This window comes from Lissotriton vulgaris, chromosome 6 (genome assembly GCF_964263255.1).
Source record: "Lissotriton vulgaris chromosome 6, aLisVul1.2, whole genome shotgun sequence".
Classification (NCBI taxonomy): Eukaryota; Metazoa; Chordata; class Amphibia; order Caudata; family Salamandridae; genus Lissotriton; species Lissotriton vulgaris.
This window is the reverse complement of record NC_141694.1, coordinates 151,473,136-151,485,874: the sequence shown is the minus strand read 5'-3', so window position 1 is coordinate 151,485,874 and position 12,739 is coordinate 151,473,136. Positions and strand designations below refer to the sequence as shown.

The following is a 12,739-nucleotide window of genomic DNA, read 5'->3' as shown; positions in this document are numbered from 1 at the left end:
ATGTCCATGCGCATCATCAATAGGAAGAGGAGTCACTTTGTTTCATGACTCAAAAGACTTCTTCAAAGAAAAAAAAGACTTGCACACATCCGGACCCAACACTAGATTGTGGAAGTTTGCAGCGTATGGGTGTCTACAGCCACACGTTTTGAACAATCATTTACTCACAGGAAACACACTTTTGTGAATTGGAATAGTTGGCTCCACGCCTAAAGAAGTTGCTTATGCATTGACTGAAACTTACATGCACCAATACCTTTGTGAATGAGACTGTTCATGACAGCTACTGTGTCCTGAGGTACGAGGTGGTGGCCAGTGTCAAGAAAGGCACAGGCATTTGCAACACCGATTAGCATATGAATCATTCCCCTCGTATGGGTTCTAACGAATCCATGAGGACAACTCCAGTAATTCTACACTCATTACAAGTGCAATGAAAAAGAACTCCCCAACCCACAAATAAGAAATTATGGAATCAGTAGTCCCTTAATATTCATTACAGTTTTATTCAATAAAACTTTTATACATTGTATAACAATGCAAAAATACTGAGCAATCAGACCACTCAAATACAAATGAGATGTACAAATTGCTTACTGGGGCGCGGTTTTGAGTTTGATATCTAAAGCTATCTAAAAATGCAACATTTCTGTACATGACATACAAGTACAAAGGAAATCTAAAATCACTTCCTTATATAAATGTAGATTTTTTTCACCTTACTTCTTTTTTATCAAACTCTCAAACCAGTTACAACACAAATGTATTAACTTTATCACAGCTTTTTTCCGTCAACTTAAACAACACAAGAATTCGGAAAATAAAACAATGGGCTCTACAGACCAAGAATCCATTTCCATTAAATTACCTTAAAAAGATATTTTCTGTATTCGAAGAAATTAAACTATACATATTAAAATGGAACACTGCTCCGTCAAAAGAGGCTGATGAAAAATCAACACTGTACATACATCATACTGACGACTCAACATGGCAGGTCTCTGCGCGTGAACTCCCTAGACAAATATGGCTATGCAGAACAAGGATGAAACAGCAAAAACTATCTCAGTCAAGGAGAAAACGCAACTTTTGAAGCCAATTACTGAACACAAGCCCTAGATGAAGCATACATGCCAAACATAAGAACGGTAGGGTCGATGTTTGTCAGGATGAATAGAGCAGCCCCAATGGAAACAAGTACTCGATGTGAAAGTCTCGCTGTGAACAATTACAGTAAAGCAACAATCATGACGTGGGATCACAGGTGCAAAGAAGAAGACCTTTGGGGATGTGCACTGAGCCAGATATCATGTACTTGGGAGTTGTGAGTTTGCTTAAAGAACCAGGTCGAACCAGTTGCACATACAATATCCTAGACATACAACCTGGATCTGGGCGGAGATTTAATTATAACCAATAGTGTTTTGAAAAGAGCTAAATGCCCTACTAGTGTATGGACTCGTAGAATTAAAACTTGTGATGGCAAACATGCTGCAGGTCATGACAAACCCAATGCCCACTTCTAACAAGGTTAGTGACTTATACAGAGATATGGCAAACTCCATACAGTTTAATTATACATATTTAAATAATGGTTAAAAAAAATAGTTGTTCGAGGCCCCTTAAATAGGCCCTTACATAGCCTTCAGACCGACTAATTTGGTTTTAGTGTATATTTGAGTTGATAAGCATGTTATAACGGGGCACATGATGTGCCGTCAACCCCATAAAGGATTGCAGATATTGTTACTATTGTTGCACAGAGACTTCAGAGCTTCAAGAAAAAGCAGACACTTTAAGAGCATGATCCACAAATTTCACATACAACTATCTAAAGCAGATAGTATGTTACTCCCAAAACAATTCAAGACTGCATCAATAGATACAAAAGCAGTTGTCATTCCATAGCACAGAAACAGAACATAATGGAAACAGAATAAAAAAAAAGACCTATACCAAATACCCCTGCATGACAAATTGCCCTTCATTTAATGAGCATCTGTAGCTCGAAATTGCAAATTACTTGGACTAACCCTTCTAAGGTAGTGGCATAGTTCGTGCCATTTCATTTAACAATTTCATTAAATGTTTTCAAAACAAGGTAAACAGTAAGACAAGTGTTTATAAGTAATTGAGCCTTATAAATGTGGGCACAATGATGACCTACAAGGATCTTGGAATATTGTCATGCACAAGCACAGTATGTTGAACTATCAAGATGCAAATATAAATAAGGACGAGTGCTTGAAACGCTTGTACCGCTCACCTCCCAGGGAGAGAAACCACCAGCAAACGTCATCAGTAAAGCCTGTGACTCTGAGGGTGCTCACCGACTTCTCAGGAGGACCCAAGCTAGAACACCCACAAAGTCACTGCTCTGTGGATTCTATTCTGGCACAACCTTTGGTGCGTTAAACTGCATTTATGAGTGAAATGTGTTCACCATGAACGATTCGGCCCATCACAAATCAAAATTTACACTAGTAAATGAAGGCATTTTCCTACCTAAATACCCAGGCGTACACATAGCTTCATAAATTGGGCTGACCTGTTTTAAGACTTTCTCTGATGATTTCTAGAGAGAGGGTCAATAATTCTGTTCCACAGCAGATGTACATGTCCAAGATAACCTACAGGCCCTAGCATAGTGAGTTTCTGTGATTTATCAGGGCTCCCAGTATTTAAGTGCATAAAGTTGTCGAAGGAATAGGGTGCAGATGCAAGTCGCCTACCCTCTCAGAGTTAAATGCCAACAACTGTGCACAGTCTTGTTGGAAAATTAACAGTGAACAGTGGCATTTGCGAAACAGCAGCTTCTGTGGACACAGGAACTGAGCAGTAAAATCGTATAACATGGGAGCCGGAGTACATTGGAATTATTCCGTTCCATCCTCACTGGATGTAGCTAATGGGCATTTATAGTGTTAACCATAATGTAATGCCGTTCCTACGTATTCGAAATGGAAGGAACTAGATGGAACAGTCAATATTTATAAAACATGCTTAGGTTCTCCACTTTGTTCTGCTAACAGTTTCAATACGGACAATCTTTTGAAAGTTGCACTAGAACCCTTTTGAACTTAAATCAGGTCTTGCAAAATGTATACATTGCTTTAGGAAACAAATGTACACACTTATTTACAAGCTGCATCACATACAGCTACAGAAATAGGAGCTTCACAACTTAAAACCCTGGAAAGTGGCAGTAGTTTTCATTGTCATGTATAGAGCTCAAATGTTTTGCAGATAATGGAGATTTGAGCTGGATATTACAGATACCATACTGCTGACAGAATACAAATTGCGAGCCATCTTCCTAAGACATGAATGAAAATGTGTTCAACATCAGTAGTAAAAAAATATCTACACTCCGACTGCATTTTTTCAAAAGAAACAATTCCCCTTAGACTGCTTTCTTTCAAACATTTTCTTTGAAATTCCAGATTTTTCGTCATACTGGAGGAAGATTGTTGTAAAGTGTCAAAATTGTTTTGGTTCAGTTCTAATGTCATTTCAAAGGGAATGATGATGAAGTCCAATCCAACTGGCATCAAGCAAACTGATTGACTACTCCACAAACTTTTTCTGGTTGCCATATTATCTGCAGAAGAACACCAGTAGTCGTAATATTAAAGTGTTTCCATGCACGAGTCCTTGTATGGTCTCAGTTCTCAGTTGCCTGTACAAACTCGTCAGATGCTTGAGACACCTTAGTGAGATACTGCCAGCTCAGCGCTGCCAAGAGCATTGCACACGACAGGTAAATAGGGGAGTAGTGATTCCGCGACACAAGTGTTCCATTAGGCAAACTCTGAGTCCTGATAGAGATTATAATCTGCCGAGTCTTGCTGCAAGAAGGATCTGTAGTGGGAATCTTCTGATGGATCTGGTGGGGGTAATAAAAGAAAAATTGAATTAAACACAGGGGTAATTTTCAAAGAACCGAACGAGAATGGTTGCGTTTGCAAACAACAATTTTTTATTACAAGTTGCTAGTAAATCTTAAGTGACAAGGTAAGGTTTCCCAAATGGATTTTGCCCTGCAGATATAGTGTTGATACCAACCCCTAGGAAGAGGATCACTTATTCCCTCATATAAAGAAGATTTGGCAAAGCAACAAGGTCTGGACTTGGCAAGTTGGTTCAATAGTTATTTCTTTTATGCAAGCATATGCCACAAAAACTAAATAAATTAAACATGCCACCTCATGAGTTAGGCTTACAAAAAATACTATAAATAAAACAAGCATTTGCAATGCAAATTGGTCTCGCATTTGTGAGAGTTAGAGGTATTGTAAATAAGAATGTCTTTTACCCATGTGTTTTGGATTGGAGCGAATGTATGTGGTGTGGAGTGGATTTATGTGCCTTTGGAATTATTAGTTGTGGAATGGTGTGTGGAGTGGATTTGTGTAGTGAAAATATGTGGCATGGTGTGGAATAGAAATATGTGGATAGGAATTATGTGGTATTGAGTGTACTGTAATTATATGGAGTGGGATTGTGTATCAGATTGCAATTATGTGAGATTGCATTTTGTGTGGTGGAGTGGTATTTTGTGGATTTTAATTATGCTGTGTGCTGTTGAATTATGTGGTATGATGCGGAATTCTGTTGTGTGGATTGGATGTTTGTGGTGTGTTGTGTAATTTTGTTGTTGAGTTGAAAAAAGTGGTGTGGCATATGCAGTGCCAGCAGCTCAAAATCTCGCAATTGCGATACCTATTGCATTGCAAATGCATGTTTAACATTTGTTTACTGTAATCGTTTACTTTTATCAGCAGTCTGGGATCATTAAGGCAGTTGTAGAACATATTTTATAGTCCTTTCTTTTTATATTTACAATGTACTGATTAGGGGAAAAATGGTTTTAGCAATTTTACAAACTTTTGTACCGACAGGGAACTTAAAATACTGGTCAAGCTAATAATAAACAAGCAACTGCCCTTAGGAGTTGCTGCTATTTTTGCTCCACATAAGTAATAGACCAGACTACCACACACAGTCTCATCAAAATAGAGTTGCCACGTGCACCATCACTTGCACTATGGGAACAGGCTCACCCGGGGTCGATGCGAGGCAAAGTGACATAGTGACGCCTCCCGAGCAATTTCAACAAGCATTTGCAATGCAATAGGTCTCGCATTAGGAAAGTTTGAGCTGTTACTGTAAATGACAATTTTTTTATTTATGTGTGGGTTATGAAAATAGCGAAATTAATAGCTTTGTCATTTACAATGCCAATAGTTTTAACTTTCGCAAATGTGACACCTATAGCATTTGTACTGCAATGTGTTGTATTTACGTGACTTAGATGTATTGATATTACAAATAACAATGGTTTTGAATTTTTTTAAATAATTAATACCTAAATAAAAGTGATTGCAATTTATAATGGCAATAGCTTAAACCTTTGTAAATTACTTTTGTGAAGATTATGTTCAGTGTATTTTATTGTGACGAAAATCCAAGAACAGAATTGAAATATTAACATTTTTGTGACATTTGTAATAAAACTTGAAACATTGAGAGAACTTATTTGAACCAGTTGTTGTTGAATGGTTGCACAGATTGATGCTGTGGTAGCGCTGAGTGATGTTGTGGTGGCGACAAGTGATGCTGTGGTAGTGCATAGTGATGTTGTGGTGCCCCCGAGTGATGCTGCGGTGATGCGATAGATAAGAGGGAGGGCGATAGATAGATAAGAGGGAGGGCGATAGATAGATAAGAGGGAGGGCGATAGATAGATAAGAGGGAGGGCGATAGATAGATAAGAGGGAGGGCGATAGATAGATAAGAGGGAGGGCGATAGAGAGATAGGAGGGAGGGCGATAGAGAGATAGGAGGGAGGGCGATAGAGAGATAGGAGGGAGGGCGATAGATGTGTGTGGGGAGTTTTGTGTGTGTGAGGGTTGTGTGTGGGGGTGGCGGTGTGTGTGTCTGGGGGTAGTGGTGTGTGTGGGAGTGGTGGTGTGTGTGTGGGGGGTTTTGTGTGGGGGGTTGAGTGTGTGTGTGTGGGGTTGAGTGTGTGTGTGGGGTTGAGTGTGTGTGTGGGGTTGAGTGTGTGTGGGGTTGAGTGTGTGTGGGGTTGAGTGTGTGTGTGGGGTTGAGTGTGTGTGTGGGGTTGAGTGTGTGTGTGGGGTTGAGTGTGTGTGTGGGGTTGAGTGTGTGTGTGGGGTTGAGTGTGTGTGTGGGGTTGAGTGTGTGTGTGGGGTTGAGTGTGTGTGTGTGTGTGTGGGGTTGTGTGTGTGTGTGTGGGGTTGTGTGTGTGTGTGTGGGGTTGAGTGTGTGGGGGGGGTTGAGTGTGTGTGGGGGGGTTGAGTGTGTGTGGGGGGGTTGAGTGTGTGTGGGGGGGTTGAGTGTGTGTGGGGGGTTGAGTGTGTGTGGGGGGTTGAGTGTGGGGGGGGGGTTGAGTGTGGGGGGGGGTTGAGTGTGGGGGGGGGTTGAGTGTGGGGGGGGGTTGAGTGTGGGGGGGGTTGAGTGTGGGGGGGGGGGTTGAGTGTGGGGGGGGGTTGAGTGTGGGGGGGGGGTTGAGTGTGGGGGGGGGTTGAGTGTGTGGGGGGTTGAGTGTGTGTGGGGGGGTATGAGTGTGTGTGTGGGGTTGAGTGTGTGTGGGGTTGAGTGTGTGTGGGGTTGAGTGTGTGTGGGGTTGAGTGTGTGTGGGGTTGAGTGTGTGGGGTTGAGTGTGTGGGGTTGAGTGTGTGTGTGGGGTTGAGTGTGTGTGTGGGGTTGAGTGTGTGTGTGGGGTTGAGTGTGTGTGTGGGGTTGAGTGTGTGTGTGTGTGGGGTTGAGTGTGTGTGTGTGGGGTTGAGTGTGTGTGTGGGGTTGTGTGTGTGTGTGGGGTTGTGTGTGTGTGTGGGGTTGAGTGTGTGTGTGTGGGGTTGAGTGTGTGTGTGTGTGGGGTTGAGTGTGTGTGTGGGGTTGAGTGTGTGTGTGTGTGGGGTTGAGTGTGTGTGTGTGGGGTGGAGTGTGTGTGTGTGGGGTTGAGTGTGTGTGTGTGGGGTTGAGTGTGTGTGTGGGGTTGAGTGTGTGTGGGGTTGAGTGTGTGTGTGGGGTTGAGTGTGTGTGTGGGGTTGAGTGTGTGTGTGGGGTTGAGTGTGTGTGTGGGGTTGAGTGTGTGTGTGGGGTTGAGTGTGTGTGTGGGGTTGAGTGTGTGTGTGGGGTTGAGTGTGTGTGTGGGGTTGAGTGTGTGTGTGGGGTTGTGTGTGTGTGGGGGGTTGTGTGTGTGTGGGGGGTTGTGTGTGTGGGGGGGGTGTGTGTGGGGGGGTGTGTGTGGTTTTGTGGTTGAGTCTGTGTGTGTTTGTGGTTGAGCGTGTGGTGTGCGTGTGGGTGCGTGTGGTGTGCGTGCGGTTAGTTGTGTGGGGGGTTGTGTGTGTGGGGGGGTTGTGTGTGAGGGGGGTTACGGGGGTGTGGTGTGTGGGGGTGGTGTGCCGGGGTGGTGTGTGTGTGTGTGTGGTGGTGTGTGTGGGTTGGGGGTTGGTGTGTGTGGGTTGGGGGTTGGTGTGTGTGTGGGGGTTGGTGTGTGTGTGGGGGTTGGTGTGTGTGGGGAGGTGGTGTGTGTGGGGAGGTGGTGTGCTTGGGGTGTGTGTGTGGGGGGTGGTGTGTGTGGGGGGTGGTGTGTGTGGGTGGGTGGGGGGTGTGGGTGTGTGGGAGGTGTGTGGGGGGTGGGGGTGTGTGGAGTTGTGTGTGGGGGGGTTGTGTGTGGGGTTGTGTGTGAGGTGTGTGGGGGGTTGTGCGTGTGGTTGAGTGTGTGGGTGGTTGTGTGTGGGGGTTGTGTGTTGGGGTTGTGTGGGTGGGTGTGTGTGGGGGGGTTGTGTGTGTGGGGGGGTTGTGTGTGTGCGTGCGGGGGTGTGTGCGTGTGGGTGTGTGTGTGAGGGGTAGCGTGTGTGAGGGTAGCGTGTGTGAGGGTAGCGTGTGTGTGTGTGGGGTTGTGTGTGGGGGGTTGTGTGTGGGGGGTTGAGTGCGTGGGGGGTTGTGTGTGGGGGGGTGTGTGGGGGTGTGTGTGTGTGGGGGGGTTGAGTGCGTGGGGGGTTGAGTGCGTGGGGGGTTGAGTGCGTGGGGGGTTGAGTGCGTGGGGGGTTGAGTGCGTGGGGGGTTGAGTGCGTGGGGGGTTGAGTGCGTGGGGTTGTGTGAGGGGGGTTGTGTGAGGGGGGTTGTGTGTGTGGGGGGGTTGTGTGTGTGGGGATGTGTGTGTGTATGTGGGTGTGTGTGTGGGTGTGTGTGTGGATGTGTGTGTATGTGGGTGTGTGTGTGGGTGTGTGTGTGGATGTGTGTGTGGATGTGTGTGTGGGTGTGTGTATGTATGTGGGGAGTTGTGTGTGTGGGGAAAGTAAATCAGCTCTTGAATAACATTCTCACCCTTGGATCTCTTGTAAAATGTGTATGGTGGCTGCCGCTGGTCACTTCCTGGACTCTGATGGGCACAGATGGGCTAGCCCTTGGTGCGCTTTCGGTGCGCAAGCGGCTCGCCTGCACTTTCTGCATGTTCAAATAGCAAATGAAGCAGGGAAGCGAATGCGTAGAGGCACAGCCAGACCGCCGCCATCTCAAGTAGCCTAGTGCAGGTGTCTCCAACTAGCAGCTCATAATAAAAAAACCAAATACTTTGAGGTACGATAAAGAAAAATAAGCACCAAGCTCCTTCGGAAGACCAAGCCTGGCCTTTGACCTCGGTCTTTGGATGCACAGCAAATGTGACTAGTTGAGAACAAAATGTAAAGGCTTGTTTACAGAAAGTAAGCACTCATGGACACTTTTGTGAAAGAATACAAGGAGCCCTGGTAAACAGGCTATGCTCTACGAGTTGAACTAACTCAAGCTGGACAGCCTAAAATTAATAAAGGCAGCAAACAGAAAGCAAGCAAATGTGACTTACCAAGTCAATGATGAACAATGGGTGGAATACATTCCGATGGAAGCTTTTTGAATGTCCTCAAGATGTTTGTAGCAAACTAGACAGTTGCGCTGTCTGTGAGGGTTCGACCTAATGACTGCTGCTGGGGTAGCAAAATATAGCAGGTGAATTGGTCCTTCTTGGCTCCAATGGTACGCCCCGGGTGTTATGCATTAGTATCCACAAAGCTTCGCTACCAGCCAGTAACATTCAACTAGGGCATAGAAACTGACCGGATGTGGGGATGGGCAGGAAAAAAGCAATGGGAAGCTGCTCATAGGTCCTGGTAAAGTTTGGTAGCCTCCTTCCAAAGGTGAAATGCCAGGCATGGGACATGGGCTCAGTCAGGCTTGCAATGCTTGATTGAGGGGCACTGGCAAATCTAATGACCCAGTACTGGAAAACCAGGATTAGTGTCAGAGCTGGGATGCATTCCCTGAGCTGTTTCTTGGTCTCAGTAATGGAACAGCAATTGGTTCTGGATGGTGTTAACGGGGAGAATTTGCAGGGCTGTTTGTAAGCTCCTGTACCTAATTAGCAGAGATTCTGCAGGTCAGGGGTGAGGTGCATTGCTGGATCTGTGGCAGGGTCTCGGAAGTGGAAGCTGCAGGTTATGATTGTGGTGCTTTAGCAGAGGTCAATGTGGTTGACTCCATGATTGAATGGTTGCAGGCGATTCTTGTTATGATCAAGGTGCACTGGCTGAACTGCTGGTTGTTCCCGTTGAATGGACAGCAGTGGATACTGTAGGAAGATTGAGGTGCAATGGCACATCTTTCACTGGATGACAATGTCCTGAACACGCATAGTTTAAGTAGCAGGATACGACTGGGCTGCATTGGCAGAACAGTGTACTGCCAGTCCGGGATTAGCAGGGAAGTTGCAGATTGTGAATGGGAGTTACTGGTTGTGCTGTGTGCGCTCCGGTAATGGAACTGAAGAAGTGCTTCAGGAATTGAGTGCATTGCGAAAGCTACATATGGGTCTCAGCAGTTAGTGCAGCGGGATATGACTGAGGTGCATTAGAAGAGCGATACGTATGCTCAGTAATAGAAAAGTCGGGTTGCTGCAGTAAAAACACATACCGGACACAATAATTTCAGTTGTAAACACCGATTCCTAAAGGACAGAAGTCAAGACAGGGACAGGGTTATAAATCCGTTTCCATTAATAAAATAGTCTGTTTACGGCACTGTGCGAATACGTATAATGATTCACGAACTGCAGTTTCTCCAGTATTGGGGTGTCTTTCATAGATTCACATGCTTGAATATTCCCAGTCGTCGAAGTGAGAGTCCCACTTTAAATAACATAGCAATGTAGCCATAGCACAAGCATATATACATAGAGAAAGCAAAAACCATAGAGTTTTCCTAGATTGACAACATATCACTTCTACGATATGTCTTAGTCATTATGTTTTGGTCCAAATTCCAGGCAATCAGGCGTCAGCACCCTCTTAGAATGTTCGCCTCAGAGGCTCAGGCCCTCAGATTTTCTACCGCACGTCGTGCGAAGGGAGTCTCCCTGAGTTCTGCTCAGTTTTTCTTCTCAAATATCTCAGGAACTTACTTTTTGGAATGTCTACCACCAAAAAGTCCCTCTTCAGGCCTTGTGGTACCCGTGGAGAGCAGAGACTTCATTCTGAACACTCATATAAAAAATGTAATTATTGTCTGTATCCTGAACACCAAGTTAAGGATTGCAAAATATGTAGATCCTCCTCACAGAAGACCTTGAAGGATAGAGAAGGCGTCTCCTTCTGTGGCTACAGAAGTTGAAGACTTCAGATAATCCTGTCTCTGATGTTGAGTGTGGGTCTTCCATCAAAACTTCTTAATCTTTGAAGAGAGCCAGTGAACATCAGAAGACCTCTCCTAAACCTAAAATGGTGAAAAAACATCATAAGGACCAGCCTTCCACTTCAAAAGGGGTGAGTTCTCCCCCTCAGAATCTTCCTACTCCTGTTACGCCCTCAAGATCTGACTCTCAGGTGTCTTAGACTCCATCTACGTAGTTTTTACCACAGAAACTGCTATCCTCGTCGACGAGTACATCATCACTTCCCCTGTCGACGAGAGCTCCCGTCGTCGAGTCTACGCCGACATCATCATCTAACAGGACGGCCTTGATCCTGTCGTCGGCCTCTTCGCCGTCAACGGTGGTATCAGTGAAGGTGAGGCCTATCTCGTCTACTATACCTTTGACATCGTCAACGATACCATCCAAGCAGAAGAAAAAGGCTCCGTCGACGCTTACCTTGTCGTCGGCGGCAACTTCGTCGACGACGGCCTCGTCGGCGGTGGCCTCGTCGGCGGTGGCTTCGACGGCTGTGGCCTCGTCGGCGGTGGTCTCGTCGGCGGTGGCTTCGTCAACGGTGGCTTTAGTTCCTCTGAAGTCATCAAGTTCTCTTCTTTAACGGCGCCATTCATCTTTAGAAGATTTAATGCCGATTCAAACACCTTCTCAGCCTCCAGCAGTATTATTTTCTTCAGATGAAGATTCTGATTATGACGGTTGATTCAGGGCAGCTCTAAGTCCTTCGGAATTACTAATAAAATGTCAGTACTCAGATGAAGAAGACCTAGAGGAAGAGGAAGTGGATGCAGATTACTCTACTTGTGTGAGACACCCTGAGCCTGAACCTCCCATGACACAGATTCCTCCGACTCTTATCTCTAATCTATAGTATATGCTGGATGATTATAATCGCTGTATCCCCGAGATCGGTACAGGCCTCTCCAGCACCTCAACCTCCTAGTCAAGCTGCCCAGGACCCATTGGTGGCACCTTCCGATTCGGCAACGAGGTCTTAACAACAGACCCCTAAAGCTTTAATTGAAGACAAAGATGATGACAATGATGATGATGATGGCGAGAGAGAGAAGGGTGAGCTGGATGATAGAGCCATACTTTCAGAATGGAACAACTATCAAATTCAAACGCCATCCCCTACTCCAGCTCCTATAGATTCCCCGCCAGTTGACATTGGCTGTTTTCATGCGCTCATGGAAAGAGCAGCTAAAAGATTTCAACTTCCCATGACAGTAACCGAAGAAGAGTGCTTCTTATAGGACTTTAAAGAGCAGCCCCAAAAACAAGTCCGCTCTATTCCAATTATTGATTTTATTTGGCAAGAAGGATTAAAAATTATGCAAAATCCTAATTCTATTCCAGCCGTACTACCGAGACTGGATAAGAAGTATAAGGCACCTGAGAATATCTCTGCATGCTTGATTTCTCAGACTAAACCCGATTCCATAATTACACAGGCGGCACAACGATCAAGAAACCCTTCGTCTCCAATATCCTCCTTGCCTGACTGTGAATGTAGGCGCCTCAATGCCATAGGTAAGAAATTCTCAACGATGGCAGCAACAACAGTTCATGCAGCCAACTCAATGGCCATACTTGCCAGGTACGACCGACAAATGTGGTCGGATATTTCTGCTTTAGTGCAATTAATACCAGAGTCTTCGAAAGCAGAAGCATTAAAGATTCTGCAAGAAGGAGAAAAGATTTCTTCTGAGATGATTGACTGTTGCATCGAGATGTCTTATACTGGCTTCAGCCTTTTGGCTGGTGCTGCGGTTCTCAGAAGGCAGGGCTGGCTCAAAGCAACATCTTTCCGTCAGGAAGTTCAAACAAAAATATTACATATGCTTTATGACGGGGAATCTTTGTTTGGCCAACATATAGATGATGCCCTCCAAACAATAAAGGCAAACTTTTCGAGGCGCAAGGGGTCGTGGTTCCTCGTCCTCTTTTCGAGGCTCTTCCAATCAATACAAACAAGTTCAAAAGTGATACTCCTCCCAGACTCAACAATCGTACAGGCAACAACAC

The 12,739-nt window shown here is 45.3% G+C and overlaps 1 protein-coding gene across 1 annotated transcript in view; it reads right to left on the bottom strand.

Annotated features, from left to right (window-relative positions):
• Positions 1-486: 486 nt before the first annotated feature.
• Positions 487-12,739, bottom strand: part of FDFT1 (farnesyl-diphosphate farnesyltransferase 1) — a 204,768-nt gene continuing 192,515 nt past the window's right edge. Inside the window, exon 8 of the mRNA XM_086926190.1 lies at positions 487-3,886. Coding sequence (XP_086782316.1) covers positions 3,665-3,886 — 222 coding nt within the window. The 3' untranslated portion in view covers positions 487-3,664. The remainder of the gene's footprint in view (positions 3,887-12,739) is intronic.